Genomic DNA, 14,214 nt, shown 5'->3' on the forward strand with positions numbered 1-14,214 from the left:
ACCTATTGGAAGATTCCCTTCTACATTTGGCAATTGCCTCCACTGCTAATCTTGAAAAACCATTTGCTTGGAAGAGCTTACTGACAGTCTAAAGCCTGTCAGGCCCAGAGTAGATAGATTTGGGGCTGTCTGAACAGACTTGGAATGAACGATAGGAGTCTTGGGAAGTCTGTCAGGAGATCTACAATGTCGGGAAACCACTCCTTCTGAAGCCAGAAGGGAGCATTGGGTGTCATCCCAATGTTCTGATGAGAATGAAATTTCGTCAGGACCTCTCTTATCATCACGAATCAGGGAAACACGTAATCATTTAGATTTGACCAATTTTGGATCATCGCATCCTTCGCCCATGCCAATGGATCAGAAAGAGGGAACAAAAATACAGATGCACTGATGATTCCTGGATGTTGCAAACAAGTCTATGGTCAGCCTTCCCCATAGGTTCCAAAGTTTGTTGAAGACTCGACTGTCCAGAGTCCATTCAGTCATGAGAATCTGTTCTTGACAACTTGGCTTGTCTGCTAACAAATTGCTCTTGCCATTAATGAAGACAGTGATCAATTTCGTCTGGATCCGGTCAGCCCAACAAAGCAGTTCTCTCCCTACCTCGCAGAGGGAAAACAAGAATCTTTATGTATGCCAATGCAATGTTGTCTGCATGGACCCTTATTGTTTGGTTGCAGACTTGTGCTGCAAAGTGTTGAAGTCCTAGGAATACTGCTTTCTACTCCTTCAGGTTGATGTGGAGCTGCTTTTCTTTCGGTAACCACCTTCCGGAAACTTCCTGATTTGCCAGAAGGGCTCCCTCAACTTAGATCCGATGCATTGGAAAAGAGGTCTAGGTCGGGGCTCAGTGGGAGCAGCGGCTTCCCTTCCGTCAATCTTGCTTCTGATCTCCAGCAATGCAAGTCTTCCTTTATTTCTAGTGATTGAAAAGAAATTAAGATCTTGGTGTACTTTCGATCCTAGCAGGCTCTCAGGTGAAACAGTAGCAGTTTCATATGGAGTCTCCCGAGCCTCAAAAATTTCTCCATTGAGGCTAGTGCCTAGGAGGCTCATGCACAGTGTGGCGGAGCAAGAGCGAAGGAAGAGGAATTTAATAATTTTTTGTAACCAGTTCTCCACCCTTTTGGGGGATGGAGAAGCCTCTAGGTAAAAAGTCTGACAGTTGATCTGAATCCCCAAATAGAAAATACTCCAAGTGGGATTCAATTGAGACTTTTGCAGGTTCAGTAACAAACCTAGTTCCTGTGTTAACTGTTAAGAGTTTTCTGCACGTCCTCCATGCATGTCTCCTTCGTAGGGGAGTGAAGAAGCCAGTCATCCATGTAGAGTGAGATCTTGACTCCTGCCAGATGTAACCAACTTGCAAGGGGAGCAAGTACCCAAGTAAATATCTGTGGGGCAGTCGAGAGGCTGAAACAGAGCACTCTGAACTGAAATAACACTTGATCTTGATGCTCAAATCTGAGATACTTCCTTGAATCTGCATGGATGGCAACGTGCAATTTGCGTCTTGCATGTCCAAAGAGACCACCCAGTCTCCTTGACTGATAAGACGCAATGATGTACTGTGTGTCTCCATGCTGAACTTTGTTTTCTCTACAAAGACATTCAAAGTACTTACATTTTATATGGGTCTCCACCCTCCTGATGTCTTTGACACTACAAAGAGATGGTTGTAGAAGCCCTTCGATCCGATGTTCTTGACTGCCTCTATGGCTCCCTTGCTGATGAGAGAGGAGACTTCCTTTGCGAGGGCTGAATGTCTTTCCGAGCTGACTGAGTAAGCCATCAAGATGACAGGAGTGCTGGACAAGGGGAGCCTTCTTCTTGAAGGGGATTAAATTAGAAGGAATGATGCCTGGCCCCAACTAGTTTTGAACCAAGAGTCCATATATTATATATTTTTGGGTTAATATCTGTGGATTTTTCCACTTTTCTCAAAATTTTCCATATCTAATAAATAAGAAAACATATCATAACTTGGATTGAAATTAAATCCGAAGCTAAATAGTGGGAACTGTGGTAGATCCATCATCTACCCAACAATGTTTGGACCTGGTTTTTCTAGGGTGTTTTTGGTAGGCTAGCCTTGGCAAGATAGCCACCCACATACATGAAGATTCACATTATTAAATAAACTGATGATAATGATAAATCATTTTTACCTTTTTTATTATTGGCATACCTTCATAACAAATGTGAGGAATAATTCTATATCAATGAAGCCAACTTTAATCTATGCGACCCCAGCCAAGAAAATGTAAACATCGAGTTGAGGTTGTGCTCACAGCAACCTTTATCTTTCGATTACATTTCAGAAATTTCAGTGGTAGTGTAATTATGGTAGTAATATCGTTTAGGGTAACATAATATTAATTTTAAACATATCACAAGATTCATCACATATGCCACCATCCTAGGGATTTCAGAAGAAATCACACCTGAAGCTTATATTACTACAATAAAGTAATATGTGCATGTTTTAAACCAAATTTCATTTATTTATGAGAAAGGTATCTGAATTACGTATATCTCTTCTAACAATTAATGGCAATAAAGATATCGATAATACTCGATCAGCCAGATTTTGAGATTGCTAACAATATCAAATGCAAATGGTGTACATGCTGATGTTTATATTCTGTAACACAGTAACAATATGATAATAGTAATACTGTAATTGGATACAACAAGCAAAACAGCCTTTATTTAAGTCATCATTATTAAACGTAAATATAGTTGTACAGTTTAACTTTTCAAAATAATCACTGTTCTCTAAAAAAACATTTCAGTTTTGTAATTTAGTTGTCTTTTCCTACAGATATGAGATAAATTCATGAAAATTTGCCATGATTTTTTACCTCGTCTTATCTAAAGGTTGTCTTATACATGGAAACATATGGTAATGGGTAGATATGGTCCAAAGAGAAATCCATGAATATGCGAGTCCGCGAATGCCAAGAACGCGAATACGGGGGGTTCACTGTATGGCAGTGACCTTTGCCTAGGAGAATCAGAGGGTGAGCAGTCATCTCCTCCATTCTCACTACATTTGCATTAACTCTTTCACTTTTCTGAAAATTTATCCATAAGCACTCTCATGGATGCCCCTAAATTGGGTCACTGTACTAACTACAACATTCAAGTTCTGGTAAAACTTACTTTCAAGGTTGGTGAAGTGATCAGTTTCGGAAGTGTGGGAGCTAGGAGAAGGAGTATGTGTTCTCGGAGAATGAACCAACACAAAGACAGGATTAAGTAAAGGGGAAGAGACAGTGATATTCTTACTATTAGCAATAAAAGTTAGGGTCTGACTAGAAGATAGCTTAATACCAGCTTTAGCAGCTGCCTTCCTCTTCCAGTCCCTCTCTTAATTTTTGCCAGATAAGAAGCTAAAGACTTCCACTTCTGCTCAGTCTAATCTCTACATTCGTCACAAGTCAGATTAATACTAAAACTCGCGCAAAGGGTGTGGGAATTATAAGTCAATTTAGTCATCTGGGTACAGCAGCCTTTACTACATAACCAGAAACTAGAAGAGCTAGCCAAACAGTCACAATCCATAATAACTTAAAAAAAAAGATGAATAACTAATAAAGCCAAAGGGCTACCAAATAATACTTCACCAAGGTGAAGAAAATCCAAATCCAAAAAACCCTCAGCTTAGTCAACATCACGTTGGATCTAAGAAGCAGCAGAAACAAATTGAGCTGTTGGCCGAGTTGTTCCTCTCTCTTACCCACAAAGTGGGCAGAGCCTTGTCACCTACCTAAAAACAAGACTTGCTACCACTAATTTCAAAATTCAAACTGCCATTGAGTAGAAACTCTTAGCTAAGAAATTACTGGGTAAACTGCATATATAAAAATAGCCAACTATGGCATTACTCATATTTATCATCATCACCATTGCCTCCACTGCACTGCTGCACAATGCAAGGGGCCTCTGTGAAATTCCACCACTCGTGTCTATGCAGTGGTTTTTCTCCAATAATTTCCAGCCTCCCTTCATATAGTTCTCTCTTTCAACTCTTCTGGTGCCAAAGTACTATTCTCCTAGGGGCTGTGCATAGGATTATGTCTAAGCCATCTCTTTTATCATCACCTAAGCCACAAATGTGACTTCCATAATTTCCTGGGAGTAGACCCTCTTTTAAACAAGTCTTGTTGAAAAGGATTGCTGCATCAGCTCCATTAATTTTGTATGGAGTCTTCTCTATTTTCCTTATTAAGGATTTCTCAATGTTGCTGAAACTGGCAAGCAACGTGGAATCATCAAATCTGGTGTAGTCATATTGAATTATCTTTATTACTGCTATTACAAGTCTCTCTCTCTCTGATTCGCCCAGATCTGCCAGGGCATGATCACAGCGAAACGTCAGAGAGAGAGAGAGAGAGAGAGAGAGAGAAGAGAGAGAGAGAGAGAGAGAGAGAGAGAGAGAGAGAGAGAAGAGAGAAACTTGTAGTAGTAATAGCAGTAACAAAGACAATTCAATATGACTACGCTGGATTTGACGATCCCCTTTGGCACGTTGCTTGCCAGTTTCAGCAACATTGAGAAATCCTTAATATGGAAAATAGAGAAGACTCTATACAAAATTAATGGAGCTGATGCAGCAATCCTTTTCAACAAGACTTCCATAATTTCCCTAATGGTACTTCTAACAATTGAAATGATCAACAACATTCACGTGTGTAATAAAAATAAATTTATACCCCACAACACAATCAAACCCAAGACTCTCAAATGAAAAAATTAAAGTCAAGGGTGCTATCAAATGACCCACACAACATAAAACAAGTTGGAACCTAAATACATGTACAGTACCTCATATTTTAACTGGGAAGGCTGTACACCTTAGATACCAGCAAGTTTTGCCCTACTTCCTGACCCACCAGTGATTCAATAGCTTTTCATTTAAACAACCTATGTGAGTGGCTAATTTCGAAAGAGCTGCTATAATCAGTAAACTAAAGTTGAAATTAATGGCGAGTCTAAAGATGGGCATGTATTGTACTGTGAAAATTTGCTTAACTCTTTCATATCCGCTTAGTTTTGAGCACTGTGTCCCCAGATATCCGAGGTGTCTGGGAGCACTCGACAGTGTGAAAAAATAATTATTTAGAAAATTCAGCAGAAATATAATTTTATGCCAACAACATTCATTTTGCTGTCCTTTTTTTCTAAATGTTATAATTTTATGGTGGAATAGTCAGAATAAGTGTCCCAGCCCTCTAAATACAAAAAAAATGTGAGTTATTTAACGAAAAAACAAAAAAATCTTTACTTTTTTTATATTTTTGTTTGTAACCCAAAAACTATGAAAGTCAGGCGAATTAATTATTTTTTATGAGAAAGCCAATAAAATTTCCTAAATATCGACATATAAATCAATGGAAAACAAATAAGTCCAGCTGGTGAAAAAATTGATAGAAAAGAGGGTAAGAAACAGAGTGCTCTGCGCGGCGCATAGTGAGAATTATCACTAGAAATTTTTTTTTTAAGAGCCCTATCTCGGGTTATTTTTCATTGAAATTCCTTTGTAAATATACGAAAATGTAGAGGAAACATTGAAGAATAAAGGGAAGGTCAAGAAAAATGGCTTTGGTAACCGCAACAGTTTCATTTTGATGTATAAGTTGATCGAAACGAAAAAAAATGTTACCGTTAACATTATCGTTCGTAAGTCAAATGCTATAACAGTTAGGCGAATGAATTATTTTTATGAGAAAGCCAACAAAATCCTCTAAATATCGATATATAAAACAATGGAAAACGAATAAGTCCAGCTGGTGAAAAAATTGATAGAAAAGAGGGTAAGAAACAGAGCGCTCTGCCCGGCGCATGGTGAGAATTATCGCTAGAAAAAAACTTTTTTGAAGAGCCATATCTCGTTTTTTTTTTTTTTATAGAAATTCCTTTGTAAATATACAAAAATGTAGAGGAAACGTTGAAGAATAAAGGGAAGGTCAAGAAAAATGGCTTTGGATACGGCAACAGTTTCATTTTGACGTTATAAGTTGATCGAAACGAAAAAAAATGTTACCGTTGTCAACATTTATCGCTAGAATAACAATTTTTTGAAAAGCCCTATCTCGGTTATTTTTCATAAAAATTACTTTGTAAATATAAGAAAATGTAAAGGAAAAGTTGAAGAATAAAGGGAGAGTTAAGAAAAATGGCTTTGGTAACAGCAACAGTTTCATTTTGACATTATAAGTTGATCGAAACGAAAATTTTTTTTACTGTTGTCAACATTATCGTTCGTAGCTCAAAAGCTATACATAACAGGCGAATTTCTTCCTCCTACTCCAGACGAAGTAGTTCCATGGCTAGGTTTATCCTACGAGCCTTCCAAGAAAAGTCATAGTCCATTAGAATCCTCCTTATCTTGGCATCTTCTGGAGATTCAGAGCCCTGCCGAAACTCTAATCGTCTCTTATGGGATGCACTAACGCATTTTCCGTTACTTTTACCATAAAAACTACGCGAATGCATGTTGGAAAACTATTGTTCTTGTGCGACGTAACCATGTAAACAAACACTTGTGTCAACAACAGCTTGCACGTGGGTCACTGAGAGGGAAGTGTAGGTGCGATCAGCTGATTTCATTGTGAGAATTTTACTACGCCAGGGATTTGAGCATGCGCAGTACAGAAACTACTTTGCTGGCTTATTGATACCCAAGATACACGGTCCAAGGTATGATCTAGCCTATGGAAATCACTACTTGTCCGAAAATTTTAAAAAATGCCCCTACCACGTATGAAAAATGTCGGTAAATTTTACGTACCGCTACGTCAGTTGGATAGATAGGGGATAGAGTATTTTTACGTACTATTACGTCAGTTGGACATTAAAGGGTTAACCTAAATAAAAAGCAGTTTTTTCATAGTAGCACTTCACCATAAGTTCAATAGAGCTGGAAGAGACTTGCATTGATAAAATACATTTACAAGAGATTTATAAAAGAACCTTACTGATGGAGAAGTACTTACCATTTACTAAGGCATGAGAGACACCACATAGGTCTGCAGTAACAAGTAACACAATTTCCACCTCCATCAACTGATTCAGTATTACATCGACGCTGAAGCTTTACATTAGCTGTAACTTCCATACAGCCAATACACATATCTAAATCCTAGAATAAAAGTTCCAAGAGTATATTATAAGATCTTTTAAAAATAAAAATTCAATTATATTACTCAGATTACAGAATATTAAGTAAAAAAATTATCTGTTTTTTTTAATACCAGAATATTAAGTAAAAAAATAATATTTTTTTTTAATATAGTCTTAAAAAACCATTTAGAGAAAGGAAAAACATGTTTTGAAGTTAATAAGGGCGCCATGAGACACACCAACCAGTTTCATAGAATTCTCTCATAGTTTGTCTCAGCCAGAATAGTACCTTTGATTTGACACAAATAGAGAATACAAGAATTCAAGGGAAAAGGGCTCCTTCCTTTGCCTACAGCATCTAACATGGTTCCCCATTCACCCTTCTTTCACAGATGTGGCAACAGTGCACAGGTTGGCAAAGATTCCCACTATATACTCAACAGGTCTGTGATGAAAGAGAAACATTCACCACAATTTCCCATGCCTTTTTTGTCAAGGAAAGCAGCAACCAAAAACAATTTTTTCCTCCTGCAAAACCTATTTTTTAATAGCAATGCTGTTGTTTGTTCTCAAAGGAGCAAGTGACAAAAAGGCCAAACTCCTGATTAAAAAATCCCAATGACCCACACACAAAAAAACAGTCCATCGTAGAGTCACATAAGTTATTACCAATCTTCTTTTATTCATTATAACATTAAGTTATAATAGTGAACAGCAGAAAACCAAGAACCTGTACTACAAGTGTTAAAGTAAGAACCTGTACTACATGCGTTAATCTATGTTATTTTAAAGTGACTTACCTAATTATGCTGGGGGTGGACACAGGATTATTAAGCTCCCTTAGAATTACCACAGCATCAAGAAGGCCCATAACTTTCTGGGGCTGGGACTCACTACATCACCTAGTAACACAATACAGTCGAATTAACCTGATGTTATAAGAGCTGTGTTAGAGGAATACTGCCTCTGATGATCACCTGGTGAACTAGGAGACTTCTTCAAAGGAAATGCCTTCAAAGGAGAGCCAGCGATGCAACCAAAACCTGGACATCTGTGATCCAGGAAGGGCGTGGCAATTCCATCTTTCTAATTAGGGAAACTAAGATAATTCTCAGCCTATGCTGTGACAGAGGCTTGATTATGACAGGGTGTAAGAGAGAGGATAAAACAAAAATCAGTGACATGTGCTGTGGCATCTATAACTGAGTTCTTGTTGGCTTTAAGAGATTTCTTCTTCAAAGGGTGCTCATTCTTGGCCAGAAATGACAAGCCAGATGACAATGTGTGGGTGATGAAAGTTTCCATCAGAGAGAGCTGGAATGCCAAGGTGGTCCCAAATACACCATTTGGAGAATACAAGTTGTATTTTCATTACGACTACTGAGCTGAGATGACAAGGGTCAAAAACCTTATTCACAGGCCTGTTAATGGGGAACCTTGCAAGAGCTGGACTTTGCAATACAAAGGATTGGAGATGGGAATTAAAAACTTCTATGCTTGAATCAATGCCAAACCCAAAAGCAGAGGCTCCAATAACACAGTTCTGTATATCTTAATTGCAATAGCAGTAGTGCGCTTGTCCTCAAACAGGTAGACCACGAAAAGTGAGCTCTTCCAACCAAGGCTTGACTGGCAGCCAGTATGGATAGATGAAGTCTAGTTACAACATTAAGTATCTAGCAGTGATGGTGAATAATCGTTAAGTCAGACTAAATTTTAAAATTCCAAATGTGAAAGGCTCAGAAAGGAGGATGCATAAATGACTTTTCCTCCTGCTATAGATACAATAGCACACAGTATTAGAATTGATTTTCTTGCCACAAGGTAGGAGGTTCCTGTGAAAGTTGGAAATTTGTTCAAAACTTCCAAATCTGGGGAAATGGAGGAAATAAGAGTATTGTCCCCATTTGTTCCATTCTTGTAGGAATTTATCTCTTGCTATTGCCTAACTGTCCAGGGTTGGAGACCCACATTCCAAAGGTCGATAGTTATCGTTAGCAGTTACTTGAAAGGAGGTTTTGTCAAGCATCCACTAGGTTGAGGCTGCTATCTGCTTTCACAGGTAGGACCCATGAGGTGGATTGTTGACAAGTACCATTTCCTTGTTTGTGCCATACATAAGGTAAACATCATGACTACATTGAGAGGGGCTGAGTAGGAGCCCAAACTCTTTATAATAGTCATTGCTATCATATTAACTATGACCAGAAACATGTGGGCCCCCTTTGGAGGCTTTGCCAGAGAGACAAGATCACAGCCATCAAGCTCCAGGAAATTGATCCCCTACGTGATGATCTTCCTAATGGCCTCCTGTCAAAATGTATCCGTGTGCATTACTACCCACATGGACAGTGGAGTTAGTTTGACCTGTTTTGCCAAGTTCCCTTTTAGGTCAAAACATAGTGTATCTTCCCAATGACCCAGCTACCTAACTTCATAGGTGGGGACAATTAAAAGGTCTTTTCTGGGCAAGCAAGAGCCAGACTGTTCATGTCCTTGAGTAGCAGAACTTTAACACGCTCAGGATTTGTTGCAAATATTGTGGGGAAAACCTAAGCTAGTCCTTGCTTATTCTCCTTTGAGTTGGCTAAGAAGACAACTGACTGCAAAGGGTATTGCAATAAAGTCCCAACCACACAAAATACTTATGGGTGTGAAATGGAACTTATTCTAGTTTATCAGGAGACCTTTAAATTGGAGTCTGTTGACTACCACTCTCAGGTTTCATAGGCACTCTCTGGGTGGTTCTGTAGTTAGCTAATCTTCCAGGTAGGTTACCAGTTCAATTTCTGAGTTTCTGAACAACTACTGCCTTTAGTTTCATGAAGATTCTCTGTTTGATGTATAACCCAAAGGGCATGACCTTGAATTACCTGTCCTTCCCTATCCTAAATCCTAGGGTAGGGTGAAAGGGAATGTTGCTATGGCTATGACACTACATGTCTTTCAGATCAAAAGAGGCAGTCCAAATCCCACGCTGAATGACCCGATATACTTGGGCAATAGTCATCTGGAAACTGCAAACTGCAGCACACAATTCTTTGTAAGTCCGTGGGTGCTTCTCCGTGAAATCAGATAGCGTCCCCATAAGACTGCGAACAGGTCTTTGAGACTGTAGCCCAGAGAAAATCCCAGAAGACTTGGAACTCCCTTATAATTACTTACAGAATAGTGGCTGTCCCATCAAGTGGAAACTTTTGTCATTCAATAAGAAGGACATGTGTTGCCCATTCTTTCATGAAGTTGCCAGCTAATGGGATACAGGCAATAAATAGCTTTATTTCTACCATTTTCTCACACTTCCCAGTACATAATGGCAAAGTTCTTAAACTCTGCCTTTACATGATTAAATATAGAAATGAAGGGGAAGAGAGAGGGTACTGGTTCTCTGGGGTTATGAAGATAACAATTTTCTGTTAGAATGGAAGCAATGGCTGCCTAAATGGGGTTTTGTTTCCATACTAGCAGGGAGGATGAGTGTCTCCTTTGGTAGATTCTAAATGCCTACAGGACAGATCATGTGTCATTCTGTATTGGGAAGAAACAGCTGTCTTGAAAATACCACCCCAATCTTTTTTTCTTTTTCTTATGAGATACTTGCCATCTTGCTAAAGGATATCCATTGAGGCATCATGCCAAGGGTTATCAGTAACAGTATCAGCAGGAATGATCCTCCTAGCTTCAGGGGGGGGTTGTAGATGGTCAAGGTATTAAAACCAATCGTAACTATGAAAATAGGAGTTGTATCTCTGTGAGTTTATTGACCCTAAAGGGATGTAAGCAGTACACTTGATTTCTCTTTAGCCTTGGGTGTTTAGTTAGCTTGCTCCCAGGACCTAAATATTTTCATGCAAGGATTAACTCCTGCATAGGTGGCTTTTGGCTTTCTAGTCTCTTTGGAGGACTTCAGGAAGTCCTGGAGATAATCCCCACCTCAGTGTTCAGAGCTGTTTTAATTCCCATCAGGATTCTTCAACAGCTTCTGTAATACAGAGATGTTCAGCATTAAGGGCTTCCCTGATACTGTGCATTACCTTGTTCAGAAACTAATAAGCTTTGGATGGAATTTTCCCAACTTAGTAAATCTGATTTTAAATAACACCTTTATATAATGGGTGGTACTACATTTAAAATAGCTGCCATCTTTTTTTTTCCCACACTTGTAAGGTCAATTTAAATTTCATGGGTATTTCTGACAATCGTAGACTAGCATATTTTTAAGATGAATGATAGCGTAACAAAACTAAATTAAAATACCTATAATTAAGCAATGTGTATATTGATTGGTACTGCATGTTATGTTATTACATACTTACTATCTACTGACCACTCAATAAGATGTTTCTAAACAATTGAAATTTGCCTAACAAAATTAAAGTTCCACTTTATATAAGCTATATTGGATGCCACTATACTTCAACTTATTAAATAGTGTAAAGACTTGAGAATATGGCTCCTATTATTACACTGGTAATTAATATATTATTACCTTAACATCAATAACCAATAATACTGGAAAGTCTTTGATAAACTAACTAAGAAGCTACATTTCATTCCTCATTAAAAAAAGTTGTCACCTTCAGGAGGAATAATGCATACTAAAGCCGATATAACGAAAACAATTTTTCATGCCCAACACCAAAACTTTCTTAAAGTACATAATTAATATAAAATTATTCAAAATTACTAATAAGAGTAAAAATGGCACTTAATTTATAACTAAGCTGTAAGTCAAGTATATAAAGGAGACTGCAAGTCATGGTCATCATTATTTTTGTAATCTAGGAGTTAGTTTAAAACATATACATATTGCTATTTTAGCTCTCTAAACAAAATTTATCAGCACAATAAAAAACTACTGACTAATGTTTTTCAGTAACAACATTCTTAATTCATGACATTTCAAAAATGCCAAAGTTGACAGCAAGTGCGGACACATGACATACCCTTATTCTGGCCAAGACCATCTATGAAAAAATTCTTTGATACTGGATAGTCTGTCTTATGGAGCCCTTGGGGGACCATAAAGAATACTCCAATAATTTCTTTGAGGACAAACAGCTGCTATGCTATAAAAAATGAAGTTTTTTTTAATCTATAAAAGTATATTGATCTGTATTCACTAGATCTAATAAATGGAACAAAAACATCCTATGATTCCAACAGCTATTACAAACATATTTCACATACTCATACATTATTTCATTAAAAATACACTACTGTACATAAAACCACTTAAAATGAAAGTATAAAACTTACCCCAGCTGCAGATACTGGTGGGTTCATATTAACAGTTTCGGTAAAGGCTATGAGAAAACGATCCGACAGGCTTTGCTGTACTACAACCTGCCGTGCATTAACTACAGGATTTACAATTTTTCGTTCCAACTCTTTGTACTCCAGGGATGTAAGCCTTAGAATATACATAAAGTACTGTAGTTGGGGATCAAATCATGAGTAGGGAGTACGCAACTGTAACTATGAATAGGAATACTTGAAAGTGGGTGTTAAAGGTGAACAAGCTTTCAAGAAAACACAAAACTGCTCACTAACAGCTGAAATTTTAAAAATAAGTTCTTAATGTTTCTAGGATAAAATCGTCTGTTTTACTAGTCATGACTGCCTTCTGTATGCCAAAGCAAATAAAAATTTAAATACTGTACAGTGCTTATGGTTGTCTGAGGATGACTTCTCACCTTGTGTCAGCTCTTCACTTCCTAAAGCTAAAGTAAGATAAGGTAAGCATTAAGCAAACTTAATGATTTGAAAAGGAAGAGCTCTTTGCAGTAAAATCAAACTTCATGTACTATATTAAAAGAACTATTAGAACCTTAAAGTAACATTAGGTTTTGGGATATGAGCACTTGTGTTGGAGGGTCCTATTAAAGGATCTGGTTCCTAGTTAGGGACCCTACTGACTGTATATTCAGTCTACAATACAAGTTATTGCATAAAGACATGCATTTTAAGACTGAGCTTAATGCATACCTCCTAATACAGTGGTTCCCCCCGTATTCGTGGGGGATGCGTACCAGACCCCCCATGAATAGTTAGAACCCGCGAATAGTTGGAACCTCTATAAAAATGTTGAAAACAGCCTAATTTGTTAGTTAAAACTCAAGAAAAATCCACTAAAAAATTTTATACATGGTTTTTTTAATAGTTTTATCACAAGAAGTGCATTTTATGATGAAATTGATAAAAAAAACCAGGAATTTGTAGATATTTCTCATAGAAAAATACTGCAAATATGCTAATTTTCCACGAATAATGCGGGGAAGCGTCCCAAGAGAAATCCGCAAATGTGTGAATCTGCGAATCGGGAGAACGCGAATACAGGGGGTTCCACTGTATACAGTTAGTTGTCAACTTACGACCTATGCAAGTTACGACTGATCGACTTTAAGACCACCCATAACTAAACGACTGGGAAACGACGTGAGCAAGAAAGAGTGGTGTCCAGCTGAATGTATGACTGTTTTTCCCAAGCTCCCGCCTCTCCACACACGCAGCTCACTTTCTGAGCTGCTAATGACTATTATCATGCATCGGCAACAAGGATATAAATCCAGTAACTTTATGCCAACAAACACAACCGTAGATAAAATTGAGAGAGAATCATTTTAATCAAAACTTAAGGTCTTGAAAGAACACATTTTACTGTTGTTTTCACGCCGATAAAAGATAAGTAACGTAATGGTAAAGCTCGTACTATGATGAAATCAAGTGAAAATAGCAAACGGAATTGTGGTATATTTTCACACAATAAACATGCCCACAAAGCAATCTGTTAATGAAAAAAATAATTTAGTTGGTGAGGCGTACTAAATTAATATTTCAACTTAAAGACACGTCGTATAATGGCAAATTACCTTGTCTCATATAAGTAAAGTATCTAGATTTTTTATGCTAACTAAAAGCAAGGCAATTTGCTCCGAATAAACTCGTATTTGCCATCAGCCGATTTCCAAACCGAAACACTGACCACTTTGTTAGTATTTTATGATACAATAATATGAGAATACATACATTATTATTGGATACAGTAATGTATAACTTTTTAAAAAATTTACAGAAAAGATG

At 37.7% G+C, this 14,214-nt stretch overlaps 1 protein-coding gene across 4 annotated transcripts in view; it reads right to left on the reverse strand.

Moving 5' to 3' along the window:
• LOC135222667 (transmembrane protein 129-like) overlaps positions 1–14,214 on the reverse strand; it is a 43,146-nt gene that overhangs the window by 4,405 nt on the left and 24,527 nt on the right. For all 4 annotated transcript variants that reach the window (XR_010316305.1, XM_064260811.1, XM_064260812.1 and 1 more), the window contains exons 5-6: positions 12,391–12,544; positions 7,005–7,150 (exon numbers count right to left, since the gene is read on the reverse strand). Coding sequence is in view for 3 of the 4 variants with exons in the window: in XM_064260811.1 (XP_064116881.1) it covers positions 7,005–7,150; positions 12,391–12,544 (300 nt within the window). In the remaining variant the exon portion in view is untranslated. The remainder of the gene's footprint in view (positions 1–7,004; positions 7,151–12,390; positions 12,545–14,214) is intronic.

The sequence above is a fragment of the Macrobrachium nipponense genome, chromosome 8, assembly GCF_015104395.2.
Source record: "Macrobrachium nipponense isolate FS-2020 chromosome 8, ASM1510439v2, whole genome shotgun sequence".
In the NCBI taxonomy this organism is placed as follows: Eukaryota; Metazoa; Arthropoda; class Malacostraca; order Decapoda; family Palaemonidae; genus Macrobrachium; species Macrobrachium nipponense.